The following is a 12,973-nucleotide window of genomic DNA, read 5'->3' as shown; positions in this document are numbered from 1 at the left end:
TTTGCAATGTGTACTGCCACCCACCAACCCCTATTTTACACTGCTGCTACTCTCTGTTTATCATATATACATAGTCACTTTAACCATATCTACATGTACATACTATCTCAATCAGCCAGACTAACCGGTGCCTGTATATAGCCTCTACTGTATATAGCCTCTCTACTGTATATAGACTCTCTACTGTATATAGCCTCTCTACTGTTGTTTTATTTCCTTACTTACCTATTGTTCACCTAATAACTTTTTTGCGCTATTGGTTAGATCCTGTAAGTAAGCATTTCACTGTAAGGTGAACACCTGTTGTATTCGGCGCACGTGACAAATAAACTTTGATTTGATATGTAACTATTGGCAGAGAGTCACGTCATATTTTCCGATATACTGAAGGCCTACCGTAGGCGACACGAGCCTCACTAGTGTTGAGTAATGTGCTGTTAAAAGTGGTATAGGTCTTATTTAATTTAATAAGCATATTTAAGTTAGAAGCAATAGGATTTGAAGCAATAGCCTACAACTATTTTAGTTTCATGCTGCTCTGAGACAAGCAGATTCTGCTCTGAGACGGAGATTCAGTCCAAAAAAATAAAAAAGTGGTGATCCTAACTAGGATTAAATGTCAGGTATTGTGAAAAACTGAGTTTAAATGTATTTGGCCAAGGTGTATGTAAACTTCCGACTTCAAATGTACATAGCGTAGACCACACTATATAAAGTAGCAGGCTAGTAGCTACATAGTGCAGACAATACTACATACAGTAGCCCCTAGTGCAGGTGGAGCAGATACAGATGCTGGACAGCTACAGGACAGGGACTGTAAGTACATCGTTCTTAGCCAGGTAGGGATATGAGGTTCAACGAAGAACCAATCCAGCTCCACAATGAATTCAGCTAACCAAGACAGCACAGAGAGCACCTCTAGTCACCTTACTTGGCGGGCACAGTGGGTGAGCCAGAGCGGTGGAAGTGGATGTTCTGCCACTTGCCGTCACGGCGCTGCCAGATGCGTGTCTCCTCTGACTGCATGGTGCGCGGCATGCCACTGGCGTCCATGTACTGGGTGAGGCGGATGTAGGCGATGCACGCCGCATCCTCGCCGATCAGGTGCACGTGGGGGTTGAGCAGGATGGTGTGGACGGGCCCTTGCTTGCTCCTGGACAGAGCTGGATGAGAGACGGGAGATGGAGGCAAATGGATCAAATCAGTACACAATCAAGGTAATTAATGCCTCTACAGCCATTGGTCTTCATATGGCTATGTGTTGATCTTTAATGCTACGAGTGCATAATGGGATGCAGGTACCGTTCTCAAAGTAGAACTTGTGGAAGTCAGTTCCCTCCACTAGGTTTCCCAAGGCCTCTGGTTCAAAGGATGTCAGGCCGGGATCACAGATCTTCCTGTGGGAGAAAATGGGGAACACAATGAAGATGGGATTGCATATGTTTTTTTGAACGGTGTCGTGTTAAAAATCTCAAATCACTAACGTGTAGGCTTCAAAGTCTCCGTTGTTGATGGCCTCAATCAGCTGCTCAGTCACTTTGATGATCTCCTGCTTACGAGCTGAAGGTGAGCAAGAGAGATCATTTTTTGGGGGACATTTTCACAAGTTGCCTAAAACTGTCCCACAGCCATGGGTGATTAGAGTAAGACACGTGTTGAGTCATCTAGTGAGTCTTTGTAGAGATGTTGAGGGATTTACATAAACCCAAGTAGTGGTAGCAATGCAGCCCAAAACACAGCCAAGAGGTCCAGGGGCAAAGGGGTGTATTCATTACGGCGATTCTGTTTCAAAATGTTTTGCAACAGAAACAGTTTAAACTAAAAATGTTTTGCAATGAAAACTACTGGAGAAATTCAGTTAGGTCCCTCTACGTTTTGTTCTGTTTGCTCTTGTTTGGTTCTTAAACGGTCAACGGTTATCTTTGCAAGACATTTAATAAACCACAGGTTCACCACTTCCACACACACGGGAAAATCAGTGTGCTTCACCATCATTACCACATAACACAGACATGATTTCATTACCTCGCAAATTACGTAGGCAAGCTAAGAGACAATGAATGTAAAGAAGAACAAAGGTTTTGTGGTTTAGCAAATCTCTTATTGTGCTCAACAACATGAATTTGAGGTAGATGTCAAATGGAATGGTAGTGAGACTGACCCATAGAAATCATGCATCACAACTTAGTCCCAAAAAGGAGAAAAAGATCAAATGTGCCATTTCCTCAACACTTTACCTTCGACACCTTGGTCCCCTCTGACACTTTCAATCGAAGTGACTGACAGAACACAAAGGATGCAAATAAGAAACATTTTCCCTCAGTTCTCCGAAGATTGTTCACCAGTGGCAGCAAAATAGTCCAACGTTTACAGATATTGACCAACAACACTCCAGCTATGTCTTACATTAGCCATCAGTGATTGGCTACTATCCTAGCAGCTAGTCTGATACATCTGAAAATGGGGTCAGTTTACTCAACGAGTTCTTTGACATTTTGCTGTCGCACAGTCCAACATGTACAAACTCGGGCCACAGATCAGTGACAGACCTTGCTCTCTAGCAGTCTGTTTGCTATGAAGCAACAATGCTCCTCCCCTGATAACACGCTGTAGATTATTATCTAAACAGAAGTAGATCAACGGCACTTGAGACTGAACACACACACAACATTGTCTTATGTTTGCCATTTCTCTTCCTTTAGGTGCCAGCATTACTCTTTAACATGTTGCTTCCTATCAGGTGCTGTATACTGAGCTGCGCACACACACAATAGCTGCGAAGGAGAGTTTCTGAATAGGCCAGCTCACTCAGCACTTCTCCACCAAACGCAATCCACTTGTGCAAATGTCCTGTCAACGTAGAGACATTTAACGGTCAACGAAACCATCCCGTTCCTGGAAGTCGTCAGTGCGGTCTGTGCAAAGAACAACCTCGATCCAAACTAGTCCTTAAAAGTATACTCAATCTCATTTAGAATGTTCACGGTCAACCCCAGAGCTGACGACATTCTGTCTCACCCTCCCCGTACGCATCAACACAGCAGTAATACTTTCTAAGCCCAATTTAGGTGTAATACATTGCTAATGTATTACTGTATGCGATCCTCGACTTCAGTGAAGTCATTTACAAAATCGCCTCCAACACTCTACTCAGCAAATTGGATGTAGTATATCACAGTGCTATCCATTTTGTCACCAAAGCCCCATATACTACCCACCACTGCGACCTGTATGCTCTCGTTGGCTGGCCCTCATTACATATTCATCACCAAACCCACTGGCTCCAGGTAATCTATAAGACTTTGCTAGGTAAAGCCCAGCCTTATCTCAGCTCACTAGTCACCAATCCACTCGTAGCACATGCTCCAGCAGGTATATTTCACTGGTCAGCCCAAAACCAACTCCTCTTTGGCCGCCTTTCCTTCCAGTTCTCTGCTGCCAATGACTGGAACGAATTGCAAAAATCACTGAAGCTGGAGTCATTATCTCCCTCACTAACTTTAAGCATCACCTGTCAGAGTAGCTTACATTGCACCTGTACACAGCCCATCTGTACATAGCCCATCCAACTACCTCTTCCCCTTATTGTTATTTATTTTTTGCTCCTTTGCATCCCAGTATTTCTACTTGAACATTCATCTTCTGCACATCTATCACTCCAGTGTTAATTGCTATATTGTAATTATTTCACCACTATGGCCTATTTATTGCCTTGCCTCCCTTATCTTACTACATTTGCACACACACTGCATATATATTTTTCTATTGTGTTATTGACTGTATGTTTGTTTTACTCCATGTGTAACTCTGTGTTGTTGTTTGTGTCGAACTGCTTTGCTTTATCTTGGCCAGGTCGCAGTTGTAAATGAGAACTTGTTCTCAACTGGCCTACCTGGTTAAATACATTTTTCTTTTAAATGGCGTCACTGGGCGAGTGACACTTGGGGACTCATAGGGTCCTGTGTGTTGGGTTGCTGCTTCAGAATGAGTTGTGGCCAAAAACATGGTTTTGATTATTTGGAACATAAAAAAAGGGGCAAGACGATGTCCAAAATCTTTTTTCAAAACACATCCTACAGTCAACTCCTACACACAACGTGATAAAATGACTACCGTGTAAAATTGGCAAATTAAATGCCTTCATCTTTCAAACAAAGGAGCTGCCAAAAGAAAACAAAGTGGAATATGAAATTGGCGAGCCTCTAGCTACACATAAACGTTAGAAACACCTACACACGTTTAGTAGTGCGACCGTTACATACAGCCATGACCCGGCAGTAATCATCCGTCAGGGATTGCAAAAGTGGACACAAAGCGACACTGAAATGCTAGGAAACCTTAATTTACTTTCCACACAATACCGCCGTAGCACAGTAGATAGGAGTCCTAGGACATTCTGGTGCTCTCAAATGGGTTTTTGTGACAAAGGGATTGTTCAAAGCAGGTAGCTCATGAGATTGCCTGACCAAATGTCATCCTACTCAGATTTTCGAAGGGGTCTTTTAAGGTCTAGAAGGGGAAGATTCCTTCTGGTGATTAGGGTCTTGTAACACTCCCCAGAAGGTATGATTGCATTATGAGGTAAAACCTTCCATTTGAAGTGGGAGGTGAACAAATTACTATCTGTAATGGTAGAGTGGACACACACACACACACACACACACACACACACACACACTTCTGGCTCAGCGGACCATCAGAGCAGCAGCGAGATGGGAAATCATGCGTGGTTGCAGAGCCTGATTCAGCTCCCTAAGACCGTTCTGTCCACACCATGGTAGTCTCCGCCTGCTCTCAAACCTCTCCTCGGGGTCCCCCAGCCGTTCCATGTATTTTAAATATCGTACCGTTAGCACACCGGATTCAAATTGTAAACTACATTGCACGTGGTAATGTGGATAGACGTAATATTGCACGTGGTAATGTGGATAGACATAACATTCCACGTGGTAATGTGGATAGACATAACATTCCACGTGGTAATGTGGATAGACATAACATTCCACGTGGTAATGTGGATAGACATAACATTCCACGTGGTAATGTGGATAGACATAACATTCCACGTGGTAATGTGGATAGACATAACATTCCACGTGGTAATGTGGATAGACATAACATTCCACGTGGTAATGTGGATAGACATAACATTCCACGTGGTAATGTGGATAGACATAACATTCCACGTGGTAATGTGGATAGACATAACATTCCACGTGGTAATGTGGATAGACATAACATTCCACGTGGTAATGTGGATAGACATAACATTCCACGTGGTAATGTGGATAGACATAACATTCCACGTGGTAATGTGGATAGACATAACATTCCACGTGGTAATGTGGATAGACATAACATTCCACGTGGTAATGTGGATAGACATAACATTCCACGTGGTAATGTGGATAGACATAACATTCCACGTGGTAATGTGGATAGACATAACATTCCACGTGGTAATGTGGATAGGCATAACATTCCACGTGGTAATGTGGATAGACATAACATTCCACGTGGTAATGTGGATAGACATAACATTCCACGTGGTAATGTGGATAGGCATAACATTCCACGTGGTAATGTGGATAGACATAACATTCCACGTGGTAATGTGGATAGACATAACATTCCACGTGGTAATGTGGATAGACATAACATTCCACGTGGTAATGTGGATAGACATAACATTCCACGTGGTAATGTGGATAGACATAACATTCCACGTGGTAATGTGGATAGACATAACATTCCACGTGGTAATGTGGATAGACATAACATTCCACGTGGTAATGTGGATAGACATAACATTCCACGTGGTAATGTGGATAGACATAACATTCCACGTGGTAATGTGGATAGACATAACATTCCACGTGGTAATGTGGATAGACATAACATTCCACGTGGTAATGTGGCTAGACGTAACATTCCACGTGGTAAAGTGGCTAGACGTAACATTCCACGTTTGGAGGATGGCAGTGCATGTCTAAGGAATGAGATCAGAAGACGAAGTTAATTAATTTAAATGAAAAAGCCAAATGTATGAATGCCTGGATAAACAAAAGCATATCTGGTGAATTCACATGCAAGAAAATTGTAAATGGTACGAAGAAAAATTGGAATTTTAACAGCCAACATATTCATGCAAAATCAGTAGGATAACAACATGCAATACATGGAGCCCTAACGCTGAAGAATCATGAGTTACATTACATGCTAAGGGGTCAGGGGTACGCAGGCACACCAGGAACAGGGTTGCCTGCCCCTGTACTAAGCCAACACCTCAGTGCTGTGATAATAACATATTACCTTTCACTTGAGCAGAGAGCTAACACAGGGCTACTAGCCTAATACAGGTGGCTAGCCCTTCATGCTAGGGACAGAGCGGCGTTGGGGACAGAGCGGTTTGTTTATTTTTCTAGTCGTTTGTGTGCTCCTACCTTTCACGTCCTCATCTTCCATGGTGGTGTTAGCGCTCTCGCTGGACTCCTGTTGGACAAGAACAAACAGAGAGCAACAATGAACACCTGCCAGTTGCAGAGACTGGATTCAGCGTGAGCACAGGATAAGTGATGTACTGTCAGATGGGGGATTTTTCTTTTCTTTTGTAGATGGGACCGGTGGTCCGTATTGACCCCGTTCTGGGTCCAGACTGCTGTTCGCCAGTTGAGTATTATGGGGGGCGGGGGGGCTAGAGTATACATTAAGGCACCATGCATACCAACAAAGTCGAGTAAATAACACTAACTAGAAAGCTTATCACTGCTAACTACAGCACAATATTAGCAAAAACCTCTACACTCGCAAAAACGACAGTCCTACTTAATCACTACCTTGTTTCCATCAGTTGGGTTGTGGAGAACAGTGGTTTGAGGCTCCTGATTCATGGAGAGGAAGAGGAGGAGGAGGAAGAAGAGTGTGAAGAAGAAAGGGGATAAATAGACAGGAACTTAATGTGGTAAACAGTTGCCCTGATGATCAATTCCCATGGGATAAGTATCGTTGAGTAGTCAACTTGGTGCCCTAAGACATTAGAAGAAACAGCCAAGCAACAGCCAAGACAGGACGGGAGGTGTACAGCAGTAGCAGCATGTTAGTCACCAGGCCCTTCCTGGATATAAACTACAGGACAAGGTTTGAGGTGTGTACAGCCAAGGCATGCAGTTCGCCTTCAGTCCTTACTCCCGGCCAGTTGTGTGTACGTACTGCACAGTGAGTGAACATTCATCTAGCTATGGCAGGCCCCATTTCTCACATCTAAGAATACATAACCACATCACTCTAGAACAGGGATGGGTAAACGGTCCCCCTTTTGATCCTTGGATTAAAAAATAAATATATATTTTATCTCTCTCTCTCTCTGTGTAACTCAGTTAGGTCTCAATTTACTGTTAAAGTTAGAATAGTAGAATACACACGGTACAATTTCAAAATGAGTTTCTATTGACATGTCAGTCACTAATAGTCCCTCAATTAGCCCATGTCAGCTAACATGTTTTAGATTGTAAGATAGCTGGCTGCTAGGCTATCTAAACTTAGTAATCACGGTTGAATTACCAGCCATTGATTTAGTTAGTGAGGCTCACTCAGCTATAATATAAAAAACTGAAAACATCTCTCTCCGCACCATGGCAAAATGTGTAGAATGTAAAACGTTAAAAGTATATCTGCCGTCAAGAGGGGGGCATTTTTTACATAATTGATCTAAATGTTTTGTTGGGGGGAGGGGGGTCTGTACATGTACCCAGGCTTGTGGGTATGCCATTAGATAGCCCCATGGTTATTAGATATGAAATTGTATGAAAAACAAAGCTATTGCAATATTTTGTATGTATTCCTGAATGGTGACCTTATACTGGTGCTTTGGGCTGGATATATACAGTACAGGCCTCTTGGCTGACCTGACCTGTATAACATGCCTAGATTAAACCTGGGTAAATCTGTGAGCCAACGGGTGGGCTGCCTGTCATAAGGAATGCCATCGCACAGCCATGTTGAAGCTCATGTGTGGTGACACGGGTGGCACTATCAGAACAATCTGCCTTTGGATGTCTTTCACACACACACAGAGAGACAGAGAGAGAGAGAGAGACAGACAGAGACAGACAGAGAGAGACAGAGAGAGAGAGAGAGAGAGAGAGAGAGAGAGAGAGAGAGAGAGAGAGAGAGAGAGGGTGTGTGTGAAGTCTATTTTAGGACGCACGCCCAACCAGCATGTCTCGTTGGTTTCCCTGGTAACTTGGGGAAAGCTTCAGAGGATTAACAGTAAAAACAGCAGGCCCAGGCTGTACAGTTCTTCACACACACAGAAACATGCAATGCCGAACTAGAGGCCATCCCAAACAAATATACACAAAGTTCAAGTGCACATACCAACTGAAATGTCTAACCACAGTATAAGGAAATGCCCGTGTATGATACAAATAACATGTGCTTATACAGTAAACAAAAATGCTATATTAAGAGGCATCACTGGCAGCAAAACAAGGGGAGACATTGTTAGAGTAAGCAGCCCACGCATGAAGGATGACAGAGACAGACAAGCTGACAGACAAGCAGGCAGGCGTGCAGAGACAGGCAGAGTACCAGTGTGGGGGGCTCTTTGGGGCTGGTGACTACATTGGTCTTGTTGTTGATCTAGATAATGAGTGGATAGAGGGAGAGACAGAAACGGAGATAGATTTCAGGAACAAGGACTAATTCTCCAGACAGGGAGATGGACAGGAGAACAATATCTGCAGAGAGATTTGTCAGGAACACGGGGCTGCAGGAGAGAAAATGTTAAGAGTCTCGCCCGCAGGTCTACGGGTGTCAACGTCAAAATACTCTGACGGGTAGAAAGTTCCGGTAGACAAAATAAGTTCATTAGACATCTGTTAGTTCCAAGCCTGTAGCAACACATCATTCTGCAGAGCGTTATGCAGAAGGATGAAAAGGACTTCCTCGCTGGAACAGAACTTGAAACATTAAAACGGGCGTCAACTTAAAATCCTGTTTTGAAAGCGATTAGCTGTTCCGCTTGACTGTTTGCAGGTTTTTTTCAGGAAGAGAAAATAGCCTAATTGCGGCTATTAACGCAGTTTAATAGAGGCCTTGCATCTAATGAATTAGTGCCATTGTGACTACGAGAGAGGAGAAATGAAAAGCCAGAGGTAATGACTTAAATGTAAATGTAAATGTAAATGTAATGCAATTATCCACTCAAACGATGTCATGACATTCCAATAGTTTTTGGTTTTCCTGTTAACATGAACATCATTGTCTGCATCGGAGCACATTGTCATTGGAAGAGCATCAGGGGGAAATGTATATCAAAAAGCGCAGTACAATTCCTTTATGAACTGCATACCCTGATTAAGTAGCGCTGGCATCCCAGCAGTGTAAAACCTTGTAATATGGGCCAACTGGAATACACATGCTGGTAGGACTAGGTTCTCTACAGGGAGATGTGGGACTGGAACTACACATCAAGAGGCTTCTACAATTCATTGCTCATTAAACCAAGATACTAGACCGGGCTCCTACAAAATGGCCAATTAAAACCCACCCTGAATCTATCCAGACTATGATTGTACTAAAATCAACCACAACTGGCAACCCATAGCGGTTGCATAAAAAGTAGTTGGGCATACCAGCATTGGTTCGGTTTCATACTTCCGTTTCTGTATCCATCCGTTAGAACACAAAAGAGAACAAGACAAACTGGGTCCAATATCACAATATCTCAACCCCCAAAACACATACAGTACGTGTCAAGGCCGTAGAGAATTACAGTATACTGTTTGAGAAAGGATATTTCATACCAAACAACACAATTGTAATCCTTATATATTCAGCATGCATGGAAACCAAAATTGATGGCCGGATTAAAAATGGCTGCCATTTCTGCTGGACTCCTGCGATAAACCTGAAATAAATCCTTCAAAATGCCGTACGTTATACTTTCAAAACACGCCGATGACTCGGCTGCAGATTTAAAAGATAGTTTTTCTAAACCTCCTACAGCGGTTTAAACCCCTTGGATACCTCAGTGTTTTTTCAGATCATGTGTCAAGTGCCAAGTAATGCACCTGGGTATGTGATTTTAGTGTTTTGGATTAGCATTTGGAGAGGGAGAGGAGCTGGAGGTGCGAAGATGAGGTGCCAGGGGAAGGCAGATACCGATACAGGGGCCAGACAAACGGCCAGCGTAGTAGTTTGACACTGGGCCCAGGGTGTAGAAACAGAAACTGGAGAACAGCTACTGAACCACAGATGTGAGAGGACACTGTCTGACAGACCCCAGAGGGGAGAGCAAGAGAGGGGGATGAAGAGAGAGAGAGCGAGAGAGAGAGGGGGATGAAGAGAGAGAGAGCGAGAGAGAGGGGGATGAAGAGAGAGCGAGAGAGGGATGAAGAGAGAGCGAGAGGGGGATGAAGAGAGAGCGAGAGGGGGATGAAGAGAGAGCGAGAGGGGGATGAAGAGAGAGCGAGAGGGGGATGAAGAGAGAGCAAGAGGGGGATGAAGAGAGAGCGAGAGGGGATGAAGAGAGAGCGAGAGAGGGGATGAAGAGAGAGCGAGAGAGGGGGATGAAGAGAGAGCGAGAGAGGGGGATGAAGAGAGAGCGAGAGAGGGGGATGAAGAGAGAGCGAGAGAGGGGATGAAGAGAGAGCGAGAGAGGGGGATGAAGAGAGAGCGAGAGAGGGGGGATGAAGAGAGAGCGAGAGAGGGGATGAAGAGAGAGCGAGAGAGGGGGATGAAGAGAGAGCGAGAGAGGGGGATGAAGAGAGAGCGAGAGAGGGGGATGAAGAGAGAGCGAGAGAGGGGGATGAAGAGAGAGCGAGAGAGGGGGATGAAGAGAGAGCGAGAGAGGGGGATGAAGAGAGAGAGAGAGAGGGGGATGAAGAGAGAGAGAGAGAGGGGGATGAAGAGAGAGAGAGAGAGGGGGATGAAGAGAGAGAGAGAGAGGGGGATGAAGAGAGAGAGAGAGAGGGGGATGAAGAGAGAGAGAGAGAGAAGAAATATATCAAAGAAAAAAAGAGAGCGATGAAGAGATTGAAGGGAGGGAAATGTATTGAGAGGAGCGGGAGTCAAAATCCCCAAATGAGGAAGAGGGTGACAGGGATTTTGATGTTAGATTTGAAAACCGAGATAGACGGGGGACAGAGAAAGAGAGATGCTTTCTGAGAAGCACCTGTAGAGGCGATAGGGAACCAGTGGTGGCTACGATGGCTGAGATTTGATTGGACGGGAGATGAGGGCTGTCATTCTGAGTTAGCAGGTCATCCGTCACAGCATTCTTTTTTCTCAGCTTCCTCATATCGCAAAACAGATGCCACCCCTCTCTAACTGAATTATTTTGGAAAGGTGGGGCAGATATCTTAGTCACGCAGCACTCAAAATGACAGACTATTTCACTGCTGGCACGTGGAATAAAAGTACTGTAGAAATACATCCAACTTCTCTTCTAGTGCAACATAAGATACATGAGTGTGTGTCAATGTTTGTGGTCAGGTGTTAAGACAGAAGTAGTGGATGACCTACCTTGACACCGTCAGCTTTCTTGTTGAGCAGGCTCTTGGCTGCTGTAAGGAAAGAGGGGGCAAGGGGACATGATCAGAGAGGACACCTCTGACACACACACGCGCTGCTAAATCTAGCGAAGGTTGCGAATTATGGACCAACTGTGACAGTCTCCTACCAGAGACGGAAGAAGCAAAAAGGAAGATGCAAATTAAGTGAGAGAAATCAAACTTAGTGATTAGTTTGCGAGATGCAATTATAGCTACAACTAACAGCCTGATAGGGTTTCTATGGAAGAGGTCCAACGAATTGAGGTTTAATGCTCTCTGCCAACACATGCACAAAAAGAGACCAAGTTCTTGCTTCTAAACATAACAGTTCATGTGATAATCTAATTTAATACTTCAATTCTAACTCCTCATTAGAACACATTAGCACATGCTCCTACAATAGAACAGCATGCAAATGTAATCTAGACATGGAGAGAGCTGATTGGCCACTGAGGCTTCTGGCAAGTTGAGAAGCTCAGTGATTGGTTAAAGTGATCAGGGCTGTCACACCTAAAGGAGGAGTAGAAAGGTGTTTGTGAACATGTTTAGTAGCTATTAGAGGGGGGCACTATTAGAGAGGGGCGCTATTAGAGGGGGGCGCTATTAGAGGGGGCGCTATTAGAGGGGGCGCTATTAGAGGGGGCGCTATTAGAGGGGGCGCTATTAGAGGGGGGCGCTATTAGAGGGGGGCGCTATTAGAGGGGGCGCTATTAGAGGGGGGCGCTATTAGAGGGGTGCTCGTGACTACATGTGTAGAGCGCAGTACAACACATGCCTCTTTCCATGCCAGAGTCTCTTACCTCACAGGGTTACACATCAAACAAACAAAGGGAGAAACAAATAAACGTAAATAAAACAGAATGGGTGTCAAATCTCACTCGGCACAAAAATTATTGGCTATATGGAGAATATGAACAATGAACACAATGTACTGTTTAATCTTAAAAGAAAATGCATACAAGTTGAAAGGGCTCTAGTGAGAATCGGTATTGACCGGGAGAGACGAAACCATCATCTGTGTTTTTCTGCCTGAACAAAGTCCACATCTTTCCTCCATTAACAACTCATCACACAGAGAAGGGTATATTTTACTAGCGGACAAAACATGTAAGTATTGGATCGTACCACATTGATCTGCAGCCCCCCACTAGTCTCCGGGCTCTATTGACATGAGCTGGGTGGAGGCTGATGGTGGCTCTTCTAAAGGCTATCGTATTCATCCTGGGGTTCTCCCCTCACATTTTTGTTTCTCTTTTATGCGTTTCTCTCCTTATTCTTCCTCTCTCACTCTATCAGTCCTTTCTTTAACACCTGCCCTTCTCATTCCTCCCGATTTCACTTATTTCTCTCGCCTTCATTTCCCTCAAGTGTTTTGGTGAAATAAATAACCCAGCTGCATTATTTAGCAACAGCTGATG

The 12,973-nt window shown here is 44.2% G+C and overlaps 1 protein-coding gene across 4 annotated transcripts in view; it reads right to left on the bottom strand.

The window, feature by feature from the left end:
- LOC118392692 (calcium/calmodulin-dependent protein kinase type II delta 1 chain-like) overlaps positions 1–12,973 on the bottom strand; it is a 113,709-nt gene that overhangs the window by 3,907 nt on the left and 96,829 nt on the right. For 2 of the 4 annotated variants that reach the window (XM_052459373.1, XM_052459370.1), the window contains 7 exons: positions 11,527–11,567; positions 8,590–8,640; positions 6,837–6,881; positions 6,444–6,492; positions 1,485–1,560; positions 1,303–1,397; positions 927–1,163 (listed from right to left, as the gene is read on the bottom strand). In XM_052459373.1, the coding sequence (XP_052315333.1) occupies positions 928–1,163; positions 1,303–1,397; positions 1,485–1,560; positions 6,444–6,492; positions 6,837–6,881; positions 8,590–8,640; positions 11,527–11,567 (593 nt within the window). In that variant the 3' untranslated portion in view covers position 927. The remainder of the gene's footprint in view (positions 1–926; positions 1,164–1,302; positions 1,398–1,484; positions 1,561–6,443; positions 6,493–6,836; positions 6,882–8,589; positions 8,641–11,526; positions 11,568–12,973) is intronic. The other 2 variants (XM_052459371.1, XM_052459372.1) reach the window with 2 other exon arrangements.

The sequence above is a fragment of the Oncorhynchus keta genome, chromosome 13 (assembly GCF_023373465.1).
Source record: "Oncorhynchus keta strain PuntledgeMale-10-30-2019 chromosome 13, Oket_V2, whole genome shotgun sequence".
Taxonomy (NCBI): domain Eukaryota; kingdom Metazoa; phylum Chordata; class Actinopteri; order Salmoniformes; family Salmonidae; genus Oncorhynchus; species Oncorhynchus keta.
Note: the sequence above shows the minus strand (reverse complement) of the source record. Positions and strands in the feature narration are given on the sequence as shown.